The 23,715-nt window shown below is 38.4% G+C and overlaps 1 protein-coding gene across 1 annotated transcript in view; it reads right to left on the bottom strand.

Moving 5' to 3' along the window:
• The window catches only part of LOC111048180 (protein purity of essence), a 79,620-nt gene extending 56,918 nt beyond the window's left edge, over positions 1–22,702 (bottom strand). Inside the window, exons 1-11 of the mRNA XM_039431953.1 lie at positions 22,628–22,702; positions 14,441–22,074; positions 13,379–13,589; positions 10,999–11,167; positions 10,029–10,133; positions 9,061–9,297; positions 7,973–8,092; positions 6,649–6,842; positions 5,414–5,554; positions 3,282–3,449; positions 105–266 (exon numbers count right to left, since the gene is read on the bottom strand). Of these exons, the coding sequence (XP_039287887.1) occupies positions 105–266; positions 3,282–3,449; positions 5,414–5,554; positions 6,649–6,842; positions 7,973–8,092; positions 9,061–9,297; positions 10,029–10,133; positions 10,999–11,167; positions 13,379–13,589; positions 14,441–22,074; positions 22,628–22,702 (9,216 nt within the window). The remainder of the gene's footprint in view (positions 1–104; positions 267–3,281; positions 3,450–5,413; positions 5,555–6,648; positions 6,843–7,972; positions 8,093–9,060; positions 9,298–10,028; positions 10,134–10,998; positions 11,168–13,378; positions 13,590–14,440; positions 22,075–22,627) is intronic.
• Positions 22,703–23,715: the final 1,013 nt, after the last annotated feature.

Below are 23,715 nucleotides of genomic sequence, written 5' to 3' on the forward strand. Positions count from 1 at the left end.
TATTGACATATGAAGAACTTGCATAACCAAGCGTGCACTTGCATCCAATATGATCACACCCTTATTCTGATACACTTGTTTCTACAAGAAACTTTCTTGATTACCTGCATGAAAGGTATGGAACGAATGCCACCAACTTCACGGAGACACTTCATGTGTTCGACCAGTTTCTCGAGCATGACCAGGCGTAGCATATGCAGTCGGTTGCCGGCCTCACTTTCAACTTCAACTTCCGCTTCCGCCTCAACTCCATCCGCCTCTTGACTCTGAAACAGAGCACGACGCAACGATGCAACGTCAGCTGCAACTATTCACTATCACAGAATGTGAGACGTCAACTATTTCGCAACAAATATTTTTGCTAAACAGATATTGGCTTCCCGCCATTTTAAATAATAAACTCAGTGATTACAGACCAAAAATCATTCTAAATTGTTTTTATTGGACATTAAATTATATAAGCATTAATAATATTCTATAGAGGTGTTTACATTAGTCAAGTTGTATTCAGGTTTTCTTGACGTTTGTGTGAAATGAAAGTATTTTGCAGACTTGAAGACAAGTTTACAAAAACAGAAACTTGAATCCACTATCTATACCAATGTATACCACCACTTTTCAAGTTTTCTTGATCAAGTAGATGTTGAACAGGTTTGATTTTTAGATTCAACTTTAATTTCGAAGAAACAATCCAACCTACCAACGGGAAAATGATAAAAAACCGTTGTCAATCAATGTAGAATGATAGAAACAACTAAATAGAAAAGTATGATGCAAGAAAAGTATGAAATGTAAGAAGAAAACGTTCATATTAATTAGATTTATAACTTTCAATATCTCTATGTATTCATAGTCAAGATGTCGCATAGCGCATACTGAGAAAGAACTTTCAAAGTGTAAAGGTGCGTATAGACTTATGCGCCACGAACACGCGCATTTCACTTTTCATCTGCTGATACTAAGCTTATTATATCTGTATTTGTACAAAACCAGTGAAATACAGATATTGAGTGTAGCATCAGCTGATGAAAAGTGAAATACGCGTGTTCGTGGCGCATAAGTCTATACCCACCTAAATATAGTATTCACTCAAGATACACAGAATCAAAAAGAGCAAACTTGTTTTATTGCTTTTAAAAAGTACAATCCAAGGCTGAAATCTATAATTAAAATTGTGAATAGTAGTAAAGTTGAACTTGAAATTCATGCATGAAACTGGTCAAAAGCAAGTGCCATTAAATAAAGAAATTATATAAAATCAATGATTTTCATTTAAAATGACAAGAATTTCAGCCAATCTACATAATAATAAAGTTTGGAACAAAATAAATTAGTGCTAAGGTTCAAACGGACACACAATTCTAAGCAGTCGTGAAAATAAAATCCTAAAACACATGATTGGTATTAGGAAACTACAGAGAAAATTGATAAGCAAGAGAATTCTTCGCACAAAAAATTTATAAGGAGCCTTCCAAGAGATATAACTTGATAGAATAGATCAAAATATTTTCAAGATCCAAGTTATCCTGAATGAAATTTCATTTAAATATGATTTCAGTCAAGTCAAACATTAACATGAATTTTAATAGTTCCTGCATTAGATCAGACTATAATTTGGCAATGGTACTACAAATATTTGCCTCCATTGATTTATTGTCTAAAATGTCTAAAAGTTAGCAGTCAAGACATGGGTTCAAGCTGTTATTACCATAATGCATACATTTGTAAAAAGAATGTTAGCAAATTCAACCTTCAAGTTAATGTACATGCCCAAACTCAACATTCAATAAAATGTCATAACATTTACTAAATAATTGAAAATTTACTAAATTTACTATCTAGATCTACTAAATAATTAAAATTAAATTGAATCGAATCAAAATATTATATTTTCACCATAAAATGAGATTATTTATAAGCTCGGCATTCACCATTATACTGTATATTCGACTCCCTAAGTCCCAACATGTAAAACATAGTTATTATGGCTTGCCAAATACTAGAAAATTCAAATTGAAAAACAGCAGTATAATAACAGAGCTTTCCAAGATTTATCGTAGACAACACCAACAAAAAAAATTAACAATAACCATTTATTAGATGTGAACTATAATAATTAGACAACATAATTAATTCGTTTAAAACGTCTAAATTAACTCCTTTGTTATCAGTCTCAGAATATTTGCTGGAATGGCTTTATCAATGCTGCTGAATTTTTTTCATAAGATAAATATGATGTGGTAAATTCATACTAGAATACCTGATTTGATAAATATTACATGAAGTATTTATTAGGGCAATAGCCTACTATTCATTTTATAGAAGACAACGGGGAAGGTTCATGTAGCCAATATCTGTGTTGAGAACAGTCTTAACCAAGTATGTTCTGGTAGCCTAACAAACAATAAGATCTACATCTATTAGCTGGTTTCTAATTGGTTCCTAAAGTTTGCTTGACTTGCACGTCTTGAAAAATGGTTCACAATCATGAACCATAGTGGAGTTTGTTTGTCGTATAATACAATTTTTGAGTTGTATTGTAGCTCTCACTACCGGACGAAACCGGACGAAAATAGTCCGATGATAATAGAACACATGAGTGCAACGCTGGCAAAAAATAAGAGTTGATCAACGTTGTCCACAGCTGATCATAAATGATAATTAATATATATTTTTATGATATACCTGACGAATTAGCAACGTCTATTGGTGCGGGGAGGTGAGAGGTAGGTACTCAGCCTTACCAATTTCCATCAGACTAATTTTCGTGCTGTTGACTATAGAATAACAACTTAGTGCGGGTTACACAAAAGCCGATTGAATTTGAATCTTGATTAATTTCACGAAAACCAATCAGAGAAGCCTTCTTTTCGAAAAAACGTTTTCTGATTGGTTATTGAGAAATGAATTACGATTAATAATATAACCGGCTTTTGTGCAACTGGGCGTGACATTAATTATTAGCAAGCATATTCTTTTCTATAGACTAAATTTTCTATCATTTGATGAAAAATTACATATTTATATCTATGATTAAGATCATGTTCAAGCAACACCTTTTTGTCAAAACATTATTTTTCCAAGACTCATCGACCCTCTTCGCTATACCTCCACTGTTAGTACCATCTACTCTAGAGCAAAATTATGTGTGAAATGTGCTAAGTTAGATACATGATGATGAGAAACCAAGTTAGTAAATGTGGTTATTGAGTTGAAGCAATTAATAAAAGTTGTACAGTGCGTTGGCCCAGCGCTGGCCGCCTAGTCTAGACTGAACGTACTTGAAAGCCAACCGGCACAAGAGAGAGAGAGCAGGTGTCACTGCGCATGCCCGGTGTCGTCAGAGCCAGTGCCTCCTGAATATTGTCGCCGTAAGCCGAGCTTCGGCCTGACACGTTGTGATCCCCTGTGATGCTGTCCACACCACTACCCCCACTCTCTGACCCACCCTGTATAAACACCACCAAACACCCCCCCTACATTGCTTACACATTCAAAACGTTATCACTACTATTCTCAACTACAGTAGTTTGAAAACGTTCCAACATGAACAGAGCTGTACTTTTAATTATTTTTCAACTATTTTGTAAATTCTGTTCATTTTTTACTACCAAACAATACGTATCAACATAACAAATTCTATTATCGAGATTTTCTATATTCTCTTACACATGTTCATAAGTGGAATAGTTGGTAATTGATTAGAACAATCTATTAGAAGGTTGTTGAATAAAGTTGTTTATATGTTTAACAGGCGTTATCAAGTCCTATCAAACATTAAAATGTAAAGAGTGATTGTCATTTTTAAATATTTTTGAAAAGAGAAGAAATAGTTTATCAAATTTCAATAAGTGGAATTCATTTTATTTGAATCAAAATGAGTACTAGAAATTCATAGAATGTATGTTTATATCGTCTATCAGGAGTCAATATTTATTTTCGATTTCCTATCAACCATGGCTATTTTTTGAGTGATCTAAGGTTTTTTCATCTTGCTACATATTTTTGAACCTTATTTCATTGCGTGGTATAGACTTTATTTGAATAAAATTTTGGATCAAGAAGTTCTTGAATAATAAGTTTAAATCGGTCAATTGAGTTTTATTTTCGTATCAATCAATTTTATTAGAGATCGAATTTTTTATTTATTTTTTTAAGAAAAGAAAACATAAATAGTGATTTGATGTTGTGAAACACCACCACACCAAAGCGCCCACGGTAGTATTACACATTGAAACAAAAACCTAATTGAGTACACATGGATAACATGCATTACAGATTCTACATACAGCTCATATCAATGGAATTGATTGCCAGGAGGTGGATAACGTAAGAATATTCAAACATACTCACACACAGGGAAAGATAAGAAGTTAATATACAAAGAACAAATAATAGAATAGGAATGAGAAGATTTCGAACAGTTATTACCAATAACATTAAACACTGTCAATCAACAAGTTAACACACTCGAAAATAGAACGGGCCTAGTTCTAGTTATTAGAACGGGCCTAAGGTTTTCCTACTTATTGTAAACAAAACTCATGTATACGAGAATAATAACATTAAACCATCCTGAGACGAAATTGGTGTGTGGATCATTCAAATAAACAAAGAACATAATATTTCAGAGCTACCTATCGCTATCGTAATCAAATAATTTTTATTATGATTGTTACTAAAGTGTTACTCTAGAAAATATTGAGTTTTAATTGATAACACTTTGAAAGGAAGTGATGGCCTTTTCTTTAAAACCTCACACATTATTATTAAACATCAAACATTATTTTAATTTCACGTAAATAGTTCTGATAAAAAGTACCTTATTGGAAGACAATTTAGAATAGTTTAGATGTACTCAAATCTAATTTGTCTTACTGAATCATGAGTGAAGATAAACTTATTTTTTCATCAAACTAGCTGTTAATCTATATTCACTAGACTTACAATATGGTCAAAAGTTTCTATGTAATTCAATGTTATAATGACTACTAAATCATAAGTGATAGAGAAACTGAAAGTTCATTTTTTCATGAAACTTGCTCTTCAGTAAATGAATCTATATAATATACTATACTCTAATCTTATGATTCACGGTGGTTACTAAATCAGATGGTTAGTAGATCATAAACTATCATCACTAAGTGTATTTATGTACGTTTTCTATAAAACTTGTGTTTCATTCATTCATATTTACTGAACTTTCAACTGAATCAAGTCTGAAAGCTGATTGTTAGATCACATCCGATCAGTTGCAGCAGGGGATTTATCTAAAAGTGTCATGTCTTCAGGAACGATAGAAGTTTATTGATTGATAGGAGTTTAGATAATTTTTGTAGTAAGAATATTGGAAGATAGCTTAATATAAAATATTTCTTGATATATTTTTGTAGTTGGAATATTTGTTGCACACCTGTTCGGCGGGCGAAGTGCGAAGGGTGCTCCCATCTGTGGCGGCTGTGGAGCCCTCGTCGTCCGAGCCACCAGCCGAGGCGGTCGTATCCGAGAAGTGACCAGCCTCTTGGTTCTGCGATTGGGCAACCTGAGCCAATCCCTGACACAAACACACATCATAAATAAATAATAATTAATTAAATAAATAATGCCTACGCAACTTTGAAACGGCATATTATAGGCAAGGTATGGTTCGCGGGGTGATATTACTACTTTTACAAAAACATACGCTCCAGAGTAACTAGATTGCTAGATGGTAGAAGCTCCCTACAGAGCTTCCTTGAAATGGTGGATGCTTTTGAACGGGTAGTATTGTAGTCTAGTAACCCTTCGCCGATAGGCAAAGCTACAGGACCCGGACTCTAAATAAAAAAATGGATAAAAAGGCCTTTATTTTGAAAAATTCACGAATAATCAGTGCTTTAAATTGATTACAAAATTAACACGGTAATCAACTTCAAAAAATGTGATAAACAGAATATTTTGAAAATATTTTTCGTTTGTTTTAATTTAATAAATAAAGCCTTTATTTTTCCAAAACATACACAAATTATCAGTGCTTCATGAATGTAGTAATGTAAAAGTCCTCTTGTGCCATCACAGATTGCAAGTTTTCAAAAATATATACAGCATTTTCTATGACTGAAATGCATTTTCTATGTATGACAAAATCAAGTTGGCTTGGAGTTTAAATATTTCTATTCTCAACTACAGTAGTTTGAAAACGTTCCAACATGAACAGAACTGTACTTTTAATGATTTTTTAACTATTCCGTAAATTCTGTTCATTTTTTACTACCAAACAATACGTATCAACATAACAAATTCTTTTATACATTTTCTATGAATAACAAAATCGAGTTGACGTAGAGTTTAAATATTTATTTATCTAATCAATTATTTATAAAAGATTGTATTCACAAATAAATTGTTAGTTCAAACTATAATCTAAAATGTTATCTAATGGCGTATTTCATTAGGGCTACTTGATTTGTTAGTTGAAAAGTAATCACATAGTACCGTTTTTTAGAGAAACATTTTATATAAAATACAAAAAGTATAGAAAATATTTTCAAAAAAAGGTACTATGGGATAATTTTTCAAATGTAAAATGTTAGTTTAAACAACACTGCAACAAATTATATCTATGGGATACATATCGGTGGAAAAAACTTAGACGAAGAGTAGACCCACCTGCAATGCTGGACCGGCCAGATTGACCAGTCCTTGTAGGTTGGCGGCTCCCTCGTGGTCTTGCAGACTGAGCGCTATTGCCAGCTCCACCATTGTCTCGTCGTCCGCATCGGGAGGAATGTCCAACAGACCCCCGGCTCCCAGCAGGGCTCCAACGTCAACGAACACTGCACTTGCCAGACCACCTGCGTTCACTGCACACAAATATCAATTAGAACGATAAAGTGCAGCAACGGATATATGAAACAATCATCAACATTTTCATGTACTCCACCTGAATATGATTTCCAATAGATGAATAAAGTTTTAGGGTGTGATCATACTGAATGCACTGAATTAGTGAAAGTGCACGTCAGATCATGCATGAGCCGAAAAACAAAATTCGAAAAGTAGCATTGAAACAGGTGGAATGTAGCTGCTCACTCTGAGCGCAACCAGCAAGTGTTCCTATTGCTCTTTCCAAAATCCGTTATGTATAACCAAGCGTGTACTTGCACATATAATGTCATCACACCCTTATTCATCTATTCGAAACTACATTTCTACTTTAATTCGTCGCAGTCACTAATTTTCGAGAAACTAGTTTTAATTTTTACACCATTATAATTTTTTAGACTTATCCTCATCAAACAATACATCTATCAGAACGACAATGTCAAGTAGAATTCAGAAGGACAATGCTAATGAAAACAGAAACTGAAAGTTATATTATAACTGGTAATTAATAATAGTATCGAGTAACTGGCTGGATCAGGTCTAGTATCAGAATTTTCAGGTCACAGCTAATCAATTTCGGAGCCTCTTACATGACTTACGGGTTAAGTCACACGGGCGTTTTTTCAGTCGGCACGACAAAACAGGAAGCTCTCAGATTTGCTGATTTGAGAGAGCCTCTTCCAACCCAATCAGCCAATCGGAGAGCTTATCGTAAGCTTATTATGGAGTATCGAGATGAAGCTCTCTCGAATCAGCCAGTCGGAGAGCTTATCGTAAGCTTATTATGGAGTATCGAGATGAAGCTCTCTCGAATCAGCCAATCGGAGAGCTTATCGTAAGCTTATTATGGAGTATCGAGATGAAGCTCTCTCGAATCAGCCAGTCGGAGAGCTTGCTGTCCTGCCGTGTCGTGCCAACTCGTCTGAAAAACGCCTCGTGTGGCTTGGCCCTTGATGACTGTTTTCAAGCAGCTAGGACCGTCAACGAGGAAATTTGTTATTGCAACAGAAAAGTGAACAAAATGTCTTCAATAAAGAGTAAGATGAAACTATCAATTGATATAGTTGTATTTGTTTTCAAAGTAGATGAGGGTGCGTTGCATACATACCAGCATCGGGTGCTAGGATAGCCATTGGTTCGACAGCTTCCTCCATTTGGACTGCCTCCGCTTCCGATGAGTCTTGAGATGGCTGAGAAACTGGTCCTTCGCGTTCTCTTTCTATTTCTCCTAGAGTGAAGTCAAAATTAAACCAATTGATTAAACGAATAAAAATTAGACAAACAATTAATCCTTAAATAATTACTGACACTGTAGTTATTATATTGAAAAAGGTCACTTTACAAGTGACTTTTACAAAAGAAAAGGCTAGATGCCCTATATGTGTATAGGTATTTGTATTTTGAAAATAGGAAATTGAACTAATAATTATTGAGTAATGAAGAATTGAAAATAGTAGCCTATCTAGTGAAGAATTGGAAATGCTAGGTCAATCGTGTTAGGGACAGAAACTCAGCATCAAAATCTATTGATTCTATTTATTCATTAATTACATCATTTACAATAACTAAGCATCGAGAAAAGCACAATAGGCTTATATCATACTGCCACTCTTCCAATTTTTGCCGATCAGTGCCGATCTTCAAATTAACATTTAACATGAATTAGACCTATCAAAACTCAGAAATATAAACAAATTTTGAGTTCAAGCAGAGAAAAAGATTAGCTGGTATTTTTTTAAATCTTTTTCACCAATCATGTTTAGATTGTAGGTCTACACTGCGACGTTGCAATATCGTAGGCCAGGGCTTGTATTAGAGGTAGCTATTGTTAGTAGTCATTCATCTATATATTTATGAAGGTAAAATGGAAGATGTTTTCGGCTCCACATAATTTATGTGAGACTTACTGTAAGTAAGTCTAACCAAAAAAGACCACTGATGATGATGCCTCAAGTGCATTAAAACTTTAGTTTGGCGCAAATTAATTATGTGTAACTGACAACATCTCTTTCGTTTCACCTTAATATGGCCAGGGCCATGCTACTAATAATAATATCGTGTGACCTGGCTGGCTCAGGTCTGGTGTCAGAGTTTTCAGGTCGCAACTGATCAATTTCAGGGCCTCTGACATGACCTAACGACTGCTTTTAGGCAGCCGGGACCGACAATTTAACGTGTTCACTAAGGAATACTAACCAGGCGTGGTGCAATGGGGAGGACTGGGTATGAAGACGCGTCGCCTTCGAGATCGCGGCCTCAGCACCCTGACAAACGCCTGCTTGGCGCTGAAGCTAACAGCCGTGTCCTCACACAGCAACAGGTCCAGGTAGAGCTTCGACGCCATCGCTATGCACGTCTCCGATTGGTCCACCAGCGTGAATGCGTGCACTATCTCCACCATCGAGTGCACTATTGCTTCCACGTGTGTCAAGCCTAAGCACAAACCATGCCAATTCTTACCAGCTTCCACATGCATGTTAGCTGCGTTCACAAAATGCTATTTGAATTTAAATACAACGAATATGAACATATAATATAAACAAACAATGACAATTCTCAACAGTTTCCACATACAAGTTTGTGAAAATAAAAAAAGTAAATAAATATTTGAATTTGAATATAACAAAGTAAATAAGATTGTTTTCAACTCTGGGTCAACATTTATCAAAGTAGCTCAATATTTTACATTTTTAGTACTTTTTGAGTGTAATTTCGTTATTCAATTTGGGTTTTAAAACATATAAATTTGACATTCTAGGTTTGCACTGAAAATTGGGCAGGTGAAGAAACTTAGCCTAACCTACTTTCTGGACTGTAAAGGCCTAAATTTGGAAGAAATAAAATAATACAAGGATGGCCTTGGTATTTTACCTACCAATGTCAGCTTCATTTGTAACATAAATAAATAGATATTTTTCACTTTAAATAGAATTGAATTGTATGAAAGTATGTTATTTTATCTAGAGTCAGGATAATGAATATTTGTACTGTATAAATGTTCATACCATACAGATTTTTTATTCATGAATGTGTAAATATAATTAATTAATATTAACACTCTGAGCAGTATACACACCATTACTATAGGCTACCATAATATCGGTCAAATTTTGTTTGAAACACATCAATGAATAATGTAAATTGGAAAAGTAGAATGAATTTACCAGGAACACAGACGGAGGCTAGAGCGATGTTTGGTGGTCGGCATTGGTGAAGTCTCCATAAGATTTCGGTTAGTTGATGAACAAAATGTTGGTAGCTCTCAGCACCTGGAAAAAAGGAACTCATTTGAACGGTTCTATTTTTTACCGAGTAATATTTATTGATATTTCTTCATTAATGGTTAGAATGATGCAACGGTAATATGACTCAAATTAATTATATGGCGGATGAAAAGACAAGAAATTGTCCAGTTCTGTAGTCCGTGTGAACCTTAGTTTACAGCACGGGGCTTCAATGCTAATGTTATTTCTTACAAAGTGAATATAACAAAGTGAAAGTTATTATTTTTAAAGTTGTTATTTCTTACAAGAATAGGAGAACTCTGTTGTCGTTTTCATGCTGATTCTATCAGTATGACCTACGCTCTCTTTTTAGCTCTTTCTCTCACACAATTAGCTCACAGACTTTCTGACTTCTGTGAAATCTGGCAACACAGTACTCCTTAAGAGTGATGCTGCGATCTAAGGTTTGCTCAGACTACAATATCCAACTAGAACCAGATAAGGTATTGTTTTTATTGAAAGTTCTAAATGTCAGGAACAGTGTTGAATTAATTCTACAAACATGAACGAGTGTTCCACCTCTCTTTCACACTTTGAAATAAGCAACTTTGTATACACTGTTCCTTACATTACACTGTTCCTTTGTATACATTTTTACCTCCGTTAAAATGTTGATTGCACTATACATTCAAGTTTTTCAATTTTGAAGATTCTAAGACAAGTCTTATTGAGACAAACTCTTTCTTAAAACCAGGTATATCAATACTCTTTCTTCAACACAGTGTACATCATACATCATTATTCATAACCAGACAAAATTGATGTTGAATCAATGTTGTTTGTACATTTCAAAAGACCGAGATGTGATTCACAAATAATTTAGTTGTAAATCAATTAAATGTCAACTTACCTGTGTTCAAATCGGATGATATTTTAGCAAGACTGTAGGGTCTTGTGACGGCAATTTGTCGAGTCATTAGCACAAGTCGATAGAATGATTCAGCATCGATATCGCATGGATCTGCCACATTCCTCAATGTTCCCAATGTGCTCATCACGTAGCTCAAAATCGACAGATCCTGTCAAAAATCCAAATTGATTACTCAACAAAAAATATTTATAAAAGTTGACAATACATCTAAGCTTTAAGAACTAGGATTCTCAATTTCTAAACCACCAAAGAGTTTTTATATTGAGAGTCATTTTGTAATGGTGAATTATACGATGTAATACAGCTACAAATACAGCTACAATATTAATGCCATGAAAAAGAGCCCTATTCGAGCTTTCTGCTGCCAACCAGCATTACTCACGCAATTTTCAAACAATAGATGGAAGCCCTCATTCATGATGAGTTGATGAGTATGTCTTCTAGTGAGAGTGAAGTTTTACAGGTTACATTGCTATAAAATAAAAATACAGCAAAAATCTTGAAAACCATTTTCATTTATACAGAGTGACACAGAATAACAGGAACTTTTAAAAACGCCATAAAAGATTAGTGGGAAGGACAAAAATGATTTTATTCAAACTAATGTAAAGTTTATTTATTTCATTGACAATTACAAATCATAATTACAATACAATATGATTGGGAGAAGAAAACAGGCACAGCCCAAAACTTTCTTCTCCCAAATTTTTACAAATAAAAGTTTCAAAAAATAATGAGGTTATAATTTCACTTTTCACTTAAAAAGTCCAATTTCTACTTCAAAACTAATGAATAAACTAAAAATTTTAAATTTTGATTTTTGAAAACTAATTAAAAACAAAAATATTTTACTCAAATCTCTACAAATTGGACAAGTGTTCAAGACTTGCCATTTCAGAATTATTAATATCATCTATCACGTTTAGACAATTACTTTTTTAAGATGGCTTCCTCCTGAACGAATACACTCTTGAAATCTGTGTTGACGATTCCTCATTGATCGCTGCAACATCAGCGTTTCCTAGTCCCATGATCTATTCACCTGCGAATTTCTGTTTGTGGAGCTATCTCAAATCAAATGTTTTCACAACTTGACCAATAACTGTGGTTGAATCATAACAGACAATTCAAAATGAAATTAACAATATCCCAGCTGTTGCAGCAATTGTTCAGGAATCCCAACACAGATTTCAAGAGTGTATTCGTGCAGGAGGAAGCCATTGTCAAAAAGTGATAGATGTTATTAATAATTCTCTCAATGTTTGCCCTTCCCACTAACTTTTTATGGCGTTTTTAAAAGTTGCCGTTATTCTGTGTCACCTGTATTACGAGATCCCTATATTTTATAGCTTTACTTCTGTTGATTTTTTTCTGGTGGTGGTTCTACATATCATAATGTGCCATTCAAGTTGTGCTATTTTTTCAAACTGATCATCAACTTATTCGAGAAAGTGAAAATGCCAATATATTTTATATAAACTGGCTGATGACAAATAATAGAGAGATAACGATCTTATTATAATAAGGCCCGGTCGCACAAAAGCCAGTTGAATTTTAATCATGATTAAATACCACGAGAACCAATCGGAGAAGGCTTTTATGAGAAGGATGCTTTTCTGATTGATTCCCGTGACACAAGCACGATTTAAATCATTCTTACAAGACTTGTGTGAGATATCTTTGTAAGAATATATGTTTGTTATATATTGTTTTAATAACTGTTTCGATGTTTCTAGATTCATTCATCATCAACAATTAGGGGATCAAGATAATATCATTTCCAGACATTGCAACGTTTTACAGATAAGTAGTGATTACAATCTCTCTTGTAAAACACCTATGAAAGATGTGTCTATTATATTGAGAAACAACATTGGTGTTGTGATAGGCTGATTGTGTAGAATTGTATCACAACATGATACTCACAGCATATTTGGTGTAGAAATTGAAATGGACATAACCTACATAATATTTGGACGATTTGAGACAAAATCAATAATTACAAGAAGTTTTGGACAATATCTTGTTCTATCGTTTCTGAATATTGTATCGTTTGCTCTATCTAATAAATAAATATTGTGGCATCAACAGTGTGACTATTTCATTGCGTAATTACTTGAAGTTGAGATAGGAGTGTTGTGACAATTGCATAGTAAACTATTGTTATATTTCCATCACAGTGTACTATTGTATAGTAACAGCATGATAATAATATTACCTTGAAATCGTAGTAGATATGTTGTGACTATTGCACAGTACATTATCTCTTCACTTCTACAATAGTGTATTATTGTAAAGTCACAACATGGTAGGTATTTTTTAGCATCAATGTAGTGACTATCAAATAGTTGGTAATTACCTTAAAATTGTGATAGGCATGACTTGACGGATGTAGGAGAGCGGCGAGTAGTGACTTGGTGTGCATTTGCAGGGGAACCGGGGTGGGAAGTGTGAGCAGAGTGGTGGCCAGCGACATGGCCGACGAGTACTGTACTTCCGAGTTGAGAGAGGCTGAGACGTGAGATGCCGAGAAACAGTTGTCAAGCACTTCCAGAATGCCGCAAACCATCCTGATATCGCAAAATACAAGTCAAATGACTCATTCTAGACTACAGATATTATTTATGAATCTATTAGCAGCTACTCTATAAAATGCGAGGCTATTTTCTAGTTGGGTAGCATCCTGTCATGGCTGTAGATTGAGAGGAGAGTGTGAATAAGCAACTCATGACTTTATTCTAGTGTTTAATTTAAACGAGTGCAGAGAAGTTTATTGTGATGAACAATTAACACTACTTGCCTCTTTTGACTTATAAGGAAAGTTCTACAATACTAGTTCTTCTACACAAATTAACACAATGTATTATGTTGAAGAAGTATTTAATTGAAGAAGAATAATAACGGATGGAAACATAAAAATATTGTTTAATATCACGAATATTGAGTTTTCATTGTGGATAAGTATCACTATGTCTCGTCTAATACACTATCAGAAGAAAAACAAATAACTAAATTATTTTCGAATTATAACGAGATAACTCATCGCATTCCATTTGAGAGATTATGCCATGGAAAAAAGATAAAATAAGGATTCCCATGGTATAGGGCGTTTTATGTTCCATATTTCACTGTTAACTTAAGCCGATAGTCCTAGAAGTTCTTTTTAGTCAAGCTATGTGACGCTGATAGTCTCTCATAATGTGGTACCGTTCTTACACTCTCACCCGGCCAAAACAGTAGTTGACAGTAATCGGCTCGAGTTAACAAAAATAGGCTTGAAATTTGAAACATAAACAGGGCCCTATTCCAGGGGGGATGTCTTCTTATGCTATCTTTTCTCTGTGGTATTACTAAAAGGGCTTATTGCAATATAATACAACTGGTCCGTTTGAAATCGGTTAAATGAAAATGAGTAACTCACTTGTCAAGCGAGGTGATTCGAGGCAGGAGTGAGGACGAGCCGTCGTTCTCAGCCGCCAACGAGTTGGAATTGGATGAGGAGCCGACAGTTGCCTGAGTGGCCACCGAGGAACTGTTTCCAGCCTCCTCGCTCTCCTCAGGCCAGCCAAACGCGTCCTTCGACTTGCCATACACCTTAATCGAGTCAATCATCATCACTGATTCGGGATCCTGAGAGGGGCCGAAAAGCACATTCAACTTCTTATCAGCCTGCAGACTCTCCTCCCTGGTCAGAGGCACATCAAACCACCGATTCCTCGACAAGGTTGTTTGAATGACCCTATCGAATACTTCAATGAATGACGGCACTCTGAGCACGTCTTGATTACCGAGCAGCACCCTAATTCCAGTAATGACGTGGGCTGAATCGTTGTTTGTGATCTCCATTGAAGCGCCAGTCACCCTGGTAGATACAATATACATTCCTGTAGTGTTCAGTCTATGTTTGATCTGTTGTGGGTTGTAAATTTGTAATAAGTCGTTCCCACCAAACTCCAAGTCATTGAGTAGTATGCTGTGTTCGAAGAAGTCAACCGGGAAGGAGACTTGTCCAGACGGTTTTCCACTCTTTGCTGCCTTCTTCTTCTTGGATGGTTTAGCGGAAGGCATGAGACTTGTTGCTTGTACACTGGATGACAGCCAGAAGCCTGTTTGTTCCATGGATGCGTTGAAAACTCTGAGACTTCCATCCTCACACAACAATATCAATGTGGTACGATGATCGGAGCTGGAAGAAGGGTGTCTTATTGCAACCATATCCATTATTTTCGCCTTCACTGATACAGCTTTCATTTCTTGAATCATGATGCAGTCTGGTTTGATCATGAGTATGACAGGGTTGTTGCTGCTTTGCATGACGCTACAAATCAATCCTGGATGATTGGACACTTCACTCCATTGACACAGCGGCTGGGGATGGTTGGCGGCTGAATTGCTAGCTTTGTTGCCACTTCCGCTACTTCCGCTGCTGCAGTTTGAGTTACTGCTGCTTCCACTACCCCCTCCGCTTTTGTTGATGTTAATCTGAAAAATCGGCGACAACTTGCTGTCCAAGTTTGTAACTGGCGCGACAAAACTCTTACCGTGAGTGTAGCTGAAAAACAACAGCTTCAGGATATGAGAATAGTATACTGATACTCCACCGCCACAAAATTGTCCGTTCACTTCTTTAATCTCAGAGTGACTAATGTCGATTGTGTTTGTCACATAGAACGGTCCATGTTTGGCTGAGCTGTCATCGTCCATCTCTTGACTGTAGATGTAGCCAGTCGATGACATCAGTAGCATCGTACTTTTTCCATCCTGTGTACAGATAAATGTGACGTCACGAATTTTCCCAGTAGGTACAAGGAAGTAGTACTGAGGAGAAAGAACATCAATTGCCAGGTCGTATATCTTGACAAAATCCGCAGTAATTAGAGCGAGTTGAGTTTGTGCTCCTGGCAACCAAATTGCTCGAATAATGAAGTTACCGGTCTCTAATTGTGGATGTAGGACTAGATGGTCGGATACCGTTCCGCTCGAGTTGAAAGTCAACACGTGGCATTCTTTCAAGCCACAAACAGCTAGGAAGTCTTCATTGCACGGATTACCAGTGAGTGAGAGCACTGTGAACGGAATTGGAGCTGAAGCGAGACGAGTCAGTGTTAATTTGCGTTTAGAGGAGTCAACTTGTTTCAACAGCGACGACAGCTGAAGAACTGTGATTTTTCCTTTCTCATGAGAAACTGCTAGATGTTGACGTTTTCCGTAAGGAGATGATAGACAGCACATTGCAACTCTACGTATCATGTGTGCTGACAGTAACTGACGAATTGTCTGTCCTTGATCGCCAGAGTAGTTCATACGAACGTTTTCGAATGCTCCTTCTTGAGAGCCGAGAGTAGCAACCATAAGTTGGTCTGTCATTTCACACTTCTTGTCCTGAGTGTGCAGTACGTCTAGTAAGGCCTTAGCACGCTGATGACATCCTACAGGTGATTGGCGGAGACAGGAAGCTTCAACTGCTGGGATGAGAGATTGCAGAACTTCTAGTAGTTTGACAACTACCTGTCCATCCTTCCATACAATGTTTGTTATTACCTCATTCAAACTTTCCAACTGTTTAGCTAGGACAGCCTGCTTGTGACGATCACGGGGTAGACTTCTAGTTTCGGAGTTCTTGTCGATAGCAACGGGGGACGAGGCCCTTCGTCTCAGAGAAGACGTCAGCTCTGTGTTCGAACTACACGCCATAGCTTGATTTGATGATCCCTGATTGTTTTGTAGATCACCAAGGTTTCCAGTTTGCGGACTTCGTTTAACTAAGGCTTGACAGGCGCCATTCTCTTTAGCTCCGCAGTCACAGAAAAAGTTTCCATACTTAGCGTAAGTGACGTCATGACCTTTGTGACACACTCTGGCACATACCGTGCAAACACCGACACCGTCGACCATTTTGCAAGTGTGACAGTGATACCAATGCTGGTTCATGAACTCCTTTTGAGTTATGGTGAATGTGCACAGCTTGTTGCACAGACTGTCTTCGTCAGAGTCGTCGCCTCCGCTCTCGTCGTCGTCCTCATGTCCTAGGTCGTCAATCCAGTCGGTGTCGGGGTCTGGCAGGGGCAGGGTCTCTCCGTCCCAGGGCGGGGAGGCCGCGCGACCTCCGTAGCTAGCGGACGGACACAGAGCCGACACTATGTCGCCCACATAGTTCACCAGGTAGCTCGTTGAATCCACCATCAAATTAGGCCCTCCATGACCCGACTCCAGCTTATCAACCACTTCTTTCCTGCACAGATACTCTTTACAAATGTCTAGCCACTTGGTGGCAGCTGTAAACAGGTTCAAGTGTCCTTTTCCTGAACCGGCATCGGCCAATGTTGCCATGACAACCATCAATTCAGGAAATCCAGCGCCTTCAAACACTGACAACAACTGGGATCCCATTGGAATCAAAGCTTCCAACAACGTAATAGCTACCGCTTCTTTGGCATGGTTGTCACTGTTGTCTTTCACAATGTACGATGTTAAGAACTGTAGAAGCTGATTGTTTTCCTGGTGCAATGTCTTCTTGGTCAGGTTGGTGTTTTCATTGGAGGCTGTCTTGTCGGCAGTCTTGTCTTCAGGTGGGGCAACAACAGCTGTACTTGCAGATGTTGCCGAGCCATTAGATGTCACTACAGCAGCTGCAGTGGTAGTAGAGGTGGTGGTGTTGGTGGTGGTGGTGGTGGTGGTGGTTGTAGCAGCAACAGGTGTACTGACAGGTGCAGCAGCTGAAGTGCTTGAAGCTTCAATCGGTGGAGCTGAGTCTTTGCTCAGAATAACGTGGTACAGCCATTTCGAAAGTTTAGCTGGTTCCACTGACGGTAGACGCAAAACCGAGCTACACAGTCTCTCAAGACATTCTTCTCCAGGATTCTTTTCAGCTGTACTAAACAGCTTATTAAAAAACTGCAACACTTTGATGCCATAAGGAATCGAAAAATATGTCCTCGGGCTTGCAATTGATAACAATATTTGCAGTAGATCTTGATTTTGAACGTTCGACTGATTAAAGAAATGATCAAGAGCTTTCCTACCAACTGGCTTCTCGACCAGTCCCTCCATCCATACTAAACATTCTTGTAAGAGTTTCTCATTCACAGATTCGCTGAATTGAGTTGTGTTAGTTGCATCCGTGTAGTAAACGACGAGGGTATAGATTTGTTTGAGAACGATTCTAAAGATTCTTTCCTGGTATTCGTCTGACTCAGGGTCACCGAGAATCTTTTCCAATGTACGCATTGATGTCTCGTAGAGGTATTCTGTACAAGCATCTAATGTCAAGGGAGCAAGTACCTGCACAGCTTGCTCTTTGAGTGTCTCGCATTTCATGATATGCTCACTGATGAATGTCACCAAGGATTGAAGCAGGTGATTCAAAGAAGGGTTAATAGTGAATGAACTCTGGCTTGAAAGGCTTGATATATGCGCATTCACAATGGCTAGTAGATAGCTTTCACTGGGGATGATATCATTCGCATAGGTATTCCAAGGGAATTCAGTAGAGGAGTTGATGTTCCACTTCTCCAGAACAGAGCGGATAGTTGTTGGCATCAAGCTATTGAGTGCGGTTGAAAGTGAATGAATTTTCGTGGCCTGAGTGGAGCAAATGGCTAAAACGCTGCGAAATGCGTAGAAATCTGATATTGATAAACTGCCTCCAGCACTTTCATTAATTTGATACATCAAACTTGATCGACTGCATGTAAGAATAACTTCAGTGAGCTTCAGAATGTGTGGCAGCAGCTCCAAAACAAGCTCATTCTGTGACCCAGTCTCCACAAGGGTTATAGTCTTGTTCAAATCTGGAGAGTTGTCAGGTGTCTGGAAAGTGGACGATTCTTCAGACATCATATTCCATGGGGACACCTTGGCAACGACAGCATCCAACAGACAGAGTTCCATCAGTGTGGGCAGTTTTCGCCTGGGCACCATCAAACTGTCAGCTTCCACTTGCGGCATCAATGCAGTGATGGTGTTCTTTGCAACTGTCACATCATGCTTCAAATTGTTCACTTTTTCAGTGACTGACTTGAGCATGTTTTCGGCATACTGTGTGTACATTCCCTGTTTCACCAGAGATTCCTTAATCCAGGTTTGAAACGTCTTGTGACCCGCACGAGGACCCCACACCATAGAGTGGAGCAGCAATGTAGATGGTGGAGTGGTTACCGAGTCGGTGCTAGCCAATGCTAGCTTGTCTAGATGGGGGGTTGACGGAGGCAACTGTAGCAGAAGTTTCCAGCAAATAGTGAAGCAGTACTGAGCAGCACACAGCAAAGTAAAGCTGGACTGACACTCTGATTTGATGTAAGGACTGGACTGATCGGTGACACTCAATATTTCAACTAATGCATCCATCAACAGGGGATATTTTACTTTTTCAGGTGAACCAAGAATGAAATTCAATGCTAGGCCATCCAATTTCGGTTGATCTTGATTATTCAGTTCAGAGTGAACTAGATTATAGAATCGTGGTTTCATTGAGAATTCATCCTGTGGGCCCAATTTTCTGTAATTATCTTCAATATCCTTCCATGGATAGAACACTCTGGACTCAATCCTTCCTTCGTTAGGATCTGTAACCATGCTTGTGGCACTGAAAAGATTCCATTGCACAAGCCTAACAAATGCGAGCGGTGCATCATACAGGTATTTCATAATGTAATCCATGAGAAGAAGGAGTCTACTCAAACACAATATTTGTGTTTCTCTCAACAAACCATGCAGGGAAGTTTCTCCAATTCGGATAATCCCCGCTGCACAAACCAATAGTACAGATTTTCTTTGCATGAGACTTAATGAATGGAAAAGAAAGAGCAGCAGTTGTGCATGCTCAACATTGAGGTCATCATTTTCAGTAGTGTCTGCTACTGGAGGTGTGCTGCAGCACACATTTTGAACCAGAGTATTTATGAGACGATTCCAGATATTGATACATGCAGTTTCTTTTTCAGGCTGAGGTTTTAGAAGTAAAACTTGAGCGAGCACAGCTAGAGTACGAGGGTAGACCTGCAATGGCCACCAGTTATTTTCCGGAGTACTTGCAGCCGGACTAACTCCCATATGAACAAGTAGAGATGTCTTCAGTGTCTCTGAGAGGAGGTTATGCGCCAGTAGGTTATGAGTGTAGCGAGTTAATGCTTGAGAAAACTCGCTGTACAAAACACCAAGTTGCGCCCCAAAGTACACAGATATAGTTCCAGTTTCAGTGCGGGCCGATTCTCTGTCTAAGTCTCGGATGATTGCTGCCAGAATAATCATCTGTTGTTCAGCTAGACCCGATTCAACGTAGTTTCTCATATACGGACTCTCACTACTAACCAAGTACTTATTCATGAACTGGAATATTCTGGTGGCAAGAGATATGTAGCCGTTGGGCTCACCTTTCTCTGGAACAACAGAGCTGGCATTATCATTATTTGATGACGCCTTAGTAGAGGGGTCTTGATTTTCTGAGCCAGATTGATTTACAAGGCCAGAGCCAGAACAATCAGGCACTGACACCGCCTCTTCGAACCAAAGATTGAGAAGAGGTTCGCTGTCATCATCTTCATCGGCAGTGCTTTCATCTGAGCAGCTGATAATATCATCATCGTAGTAAGTTGTTGACTCGGAAGTGCTGAAAGTGTCACCCTCTGGTGGATGTTTTTGTATTCTTTTCAAAGTGCACGCCTTTCTGTAGCTAATTGTGGCCAAGTAGAAGAGAAACTGATTCAAGGGAGTTGTATTCAAGACACGAGCAGCCCGCTGCAAGGCAGTAGCTTGTGTCATAATAGTCAACGGAGATGGTTCAACTTTATTGGACATTTGTGAGCTCTCCAGATGCAGATCATCGAGGAGGCTGGACATCATGGTCAGTGCTCGTTGGGCCAAGGCAACTGACAAAACTCCAAATCCCTGTTGAACTTTCATCAAGTTGATCCTGGACGAACCTTCGCGTGATTTGCTGGGAGATTTTCCAGGTTTATCTTCTTTGATTGTTTTGTCAGCTGGTATGACACTGGACTGAGTGAGCTGCAGTTGCAGTCCTGAGACAAGCAGCCACACTCCAATGGCCAGGTGATTTTGGAGAATCTGACCACCAGCTCTGGTCGAGTTCTTGATAACATTCGACACCAAATTGAAAACATCGAGAGCTTTCTCTACAACACTGATCGCTAGCCCTTCTGCGCTCCCTTCCTCCTCAGAACTGGGCTTCGCGCCGGCTGCATTGCCAGTTGCCAAGTTGTTGACATTGGTGCCAGTCTTTGGAGGAGCTGCGGATGAAACTCCAAGAATACTGAACGCAGTTGCGGTGGACAATGCTGCATACAGACAAGACATAGTGAGGGTGTTGAGTTTTTCGAGACGGGACTTGGTTAAAGGTTCGAGAACCGGGAGAGACATGGCACTCCATACCATACTAATGTCGCTCACTAACGGTTGAAGGTTGTGTCTCACAAGTACTGCTTCGGAGTGTGTAGAAGGGAGGCTGAATGTCTCTCGTGACACTGCTGTCGTGTATTTTTGTAGGTATCTGTTGAGGTGAGGGAGGTTCAAACACAAGTCAATGATGATGTCTCCAGCGTGAAGTGCATTCAAACTAGCGATATTCTTCTGGATGAAGATGTTTTCGATATCTTGAGAGTCGACGGTTGATGGTTCGGGTGGTTTCGTCTCCATGGATTCGGGGACGAGCGGCCGCTGAGCGGGGAAGTCGTGCAAGGGAGAGGTCAGTTGCTCCATAATAAGAGCCGACAACTCGCATCGGGTTCTTGGCTTCAACTCCTTGCTGGCCGTTTCCTTTTCACCGGGCAGCGATGTCTTGATGTGAGGCGGCAGCTTTGCGTTCTTCATGACAGCTGTGAGTGCTATCTGGTCGGCGCGTGGTAGCATGTTGGCGGCCGAGCACAGCGCTCTGATTGGCAGCAACAGCTGTTTAGAGGACAAAGACTGCGCATGCGTGATCGACTCCGATGAAGACTGAGAGTGGCTTTGCAAGCGTGACAGTAGTTGAACTAGTGTATGCAATAGTTGAAGTGCTGAGTTCAGTGTTTTAATTGTTGTGCGCGAGTTCAGTGCCCTGCGCTGAAAAACCAGTTTAGTGCTGAATTATCATCTAATCCGGCTGAGGAATGTGAGGAATGTCAACTCCAAAAAGATTTCCGACCTTCCTACAGCCAGAGTTCGAAGAGGAGGAGGAAACAGATGACGACACAACTATGATTCAACTAACACCGGCTAAGAGCATTGAACCAGCGTCAATGACTGTAAACGTCAACACTTCCCCGGAATCGTTTCTGAAAACGAACCAACTGAAACCTGAAACTGAGCAGTTTTTGTACAACGCATGGAAAGAAGTCACTTGCCAACAGAGTGAAGAGAGAGAAAGAATGCATAAGCTGGAAAAGGAGTTGGAGAGAGCACGGTTGGAGATTAATCAGCTGAAAGAGATGTTTTCATCAGAATCTACAACAACACAGAAGCTTCAATCATCAGCTTCAAATACAATGCAACCAGAATCTTCTAGAAGTAGCAATAAGTTATTCACCAGCGAATTGGGAGGAAGAAGAGAAAATGGTAGCATCAGAGACTGCATGGATTCTCCCTAAACAAAAGAAGAGAAAAATCCGTGACTCACCAGAAAAAAAAGGCCTGCAACTGAGTCTACAAGTATGAAATCGACAGAAAAGAAAAATAGGCCAACACCAGTCATATTAAGCAATGTTCAAGAGTATTCTAAAATTAAAGAGGCATTGAAATCGAAAAATCTCAATTTCTCAAACCCCAGCCAAATGTTTCAATTGTGCTGAGGCTCACCCAGCTAACTATAGAGGTTGTCTCATCGCTAAAGAACTTCAGAGAAGAAGAACTGAAAAATAAAACATTGTTAAAAGAAGTAGCGGAGTACCACAAACAACCCAACAGAGAAACTTCACTTCAAAAAAGTACACTGGAGGAATATCCTATTCCCAAGTAACGAAACCCACTCCAATCCTACAAAAGGAGAGTCAACCAAAGCAACAACAACCAGTTGATGTCAATAAGGTTTTGCAGGAAATTTTAAACAGTTTAAATATGCTTTCTGGACGACTTGACAGCTTGGAAGGGAAGAGTAAGAGTATCGAGAAGAAAACTGGAAAATGAATATTGCGAGCCAAAAAGATATTAGGATTGCTACCTGGAATGCCAATGGAATAAATAATATCAATAATAATAGAAAACAAGAAATAGAAATATTTCTAAAGACACGGAATATAGATGTTTGCCTCATCTCTGAAACCCATTCAACTGAGCAGACTCACTTCAAAATCAATGGATATAATGTTTACGAAACTATTCATCCCTCAAAATCAAGCAAGAGGTGGAAGTGCTGTAATAGTGAAGGAGAGTATTAAACACTATGAAGACTTCAGTATTCAAAGTGATGAAATACAGTTAACTGTAGTTGCAATAGAGTCAATCAACCAGAAAATACTTGTTGAAAATGATTATACAAATATTCTTCTTCAGCTTGGAGATAGATTCATAGTGGGTGGAGATTTTAATGCCAAGCATGAGGATTGGGGTTCAAGACTCACAACTACCAAAGGAAAAGAACTCAGAGAGGCTATCCAGGAGCTGGGCTGCGAATTCCATTCAACAGGAACACCTACTTATTGGCCAACAGATTTGAACTCCAGATCTTCTAGATTTCTTCGTAACAAAGAGAATATCCAGTAATTTTAT

This window comes from Nilaparvata lugens, chromosome 7 (assembly GCF_014356525.2).
Source record: "Nilaparvata lugens isolate BPH chromosome 7, ASM1435652v1, whole genome shotgun sequence".
NCBI classification, from domain to species: domain Eukaryota; kingdom Metazoa; phylum Arthropoda; class Insecta; order Hemiptera; family Delphacidae; genus Nilaparvata; species Nilaparvata lugens.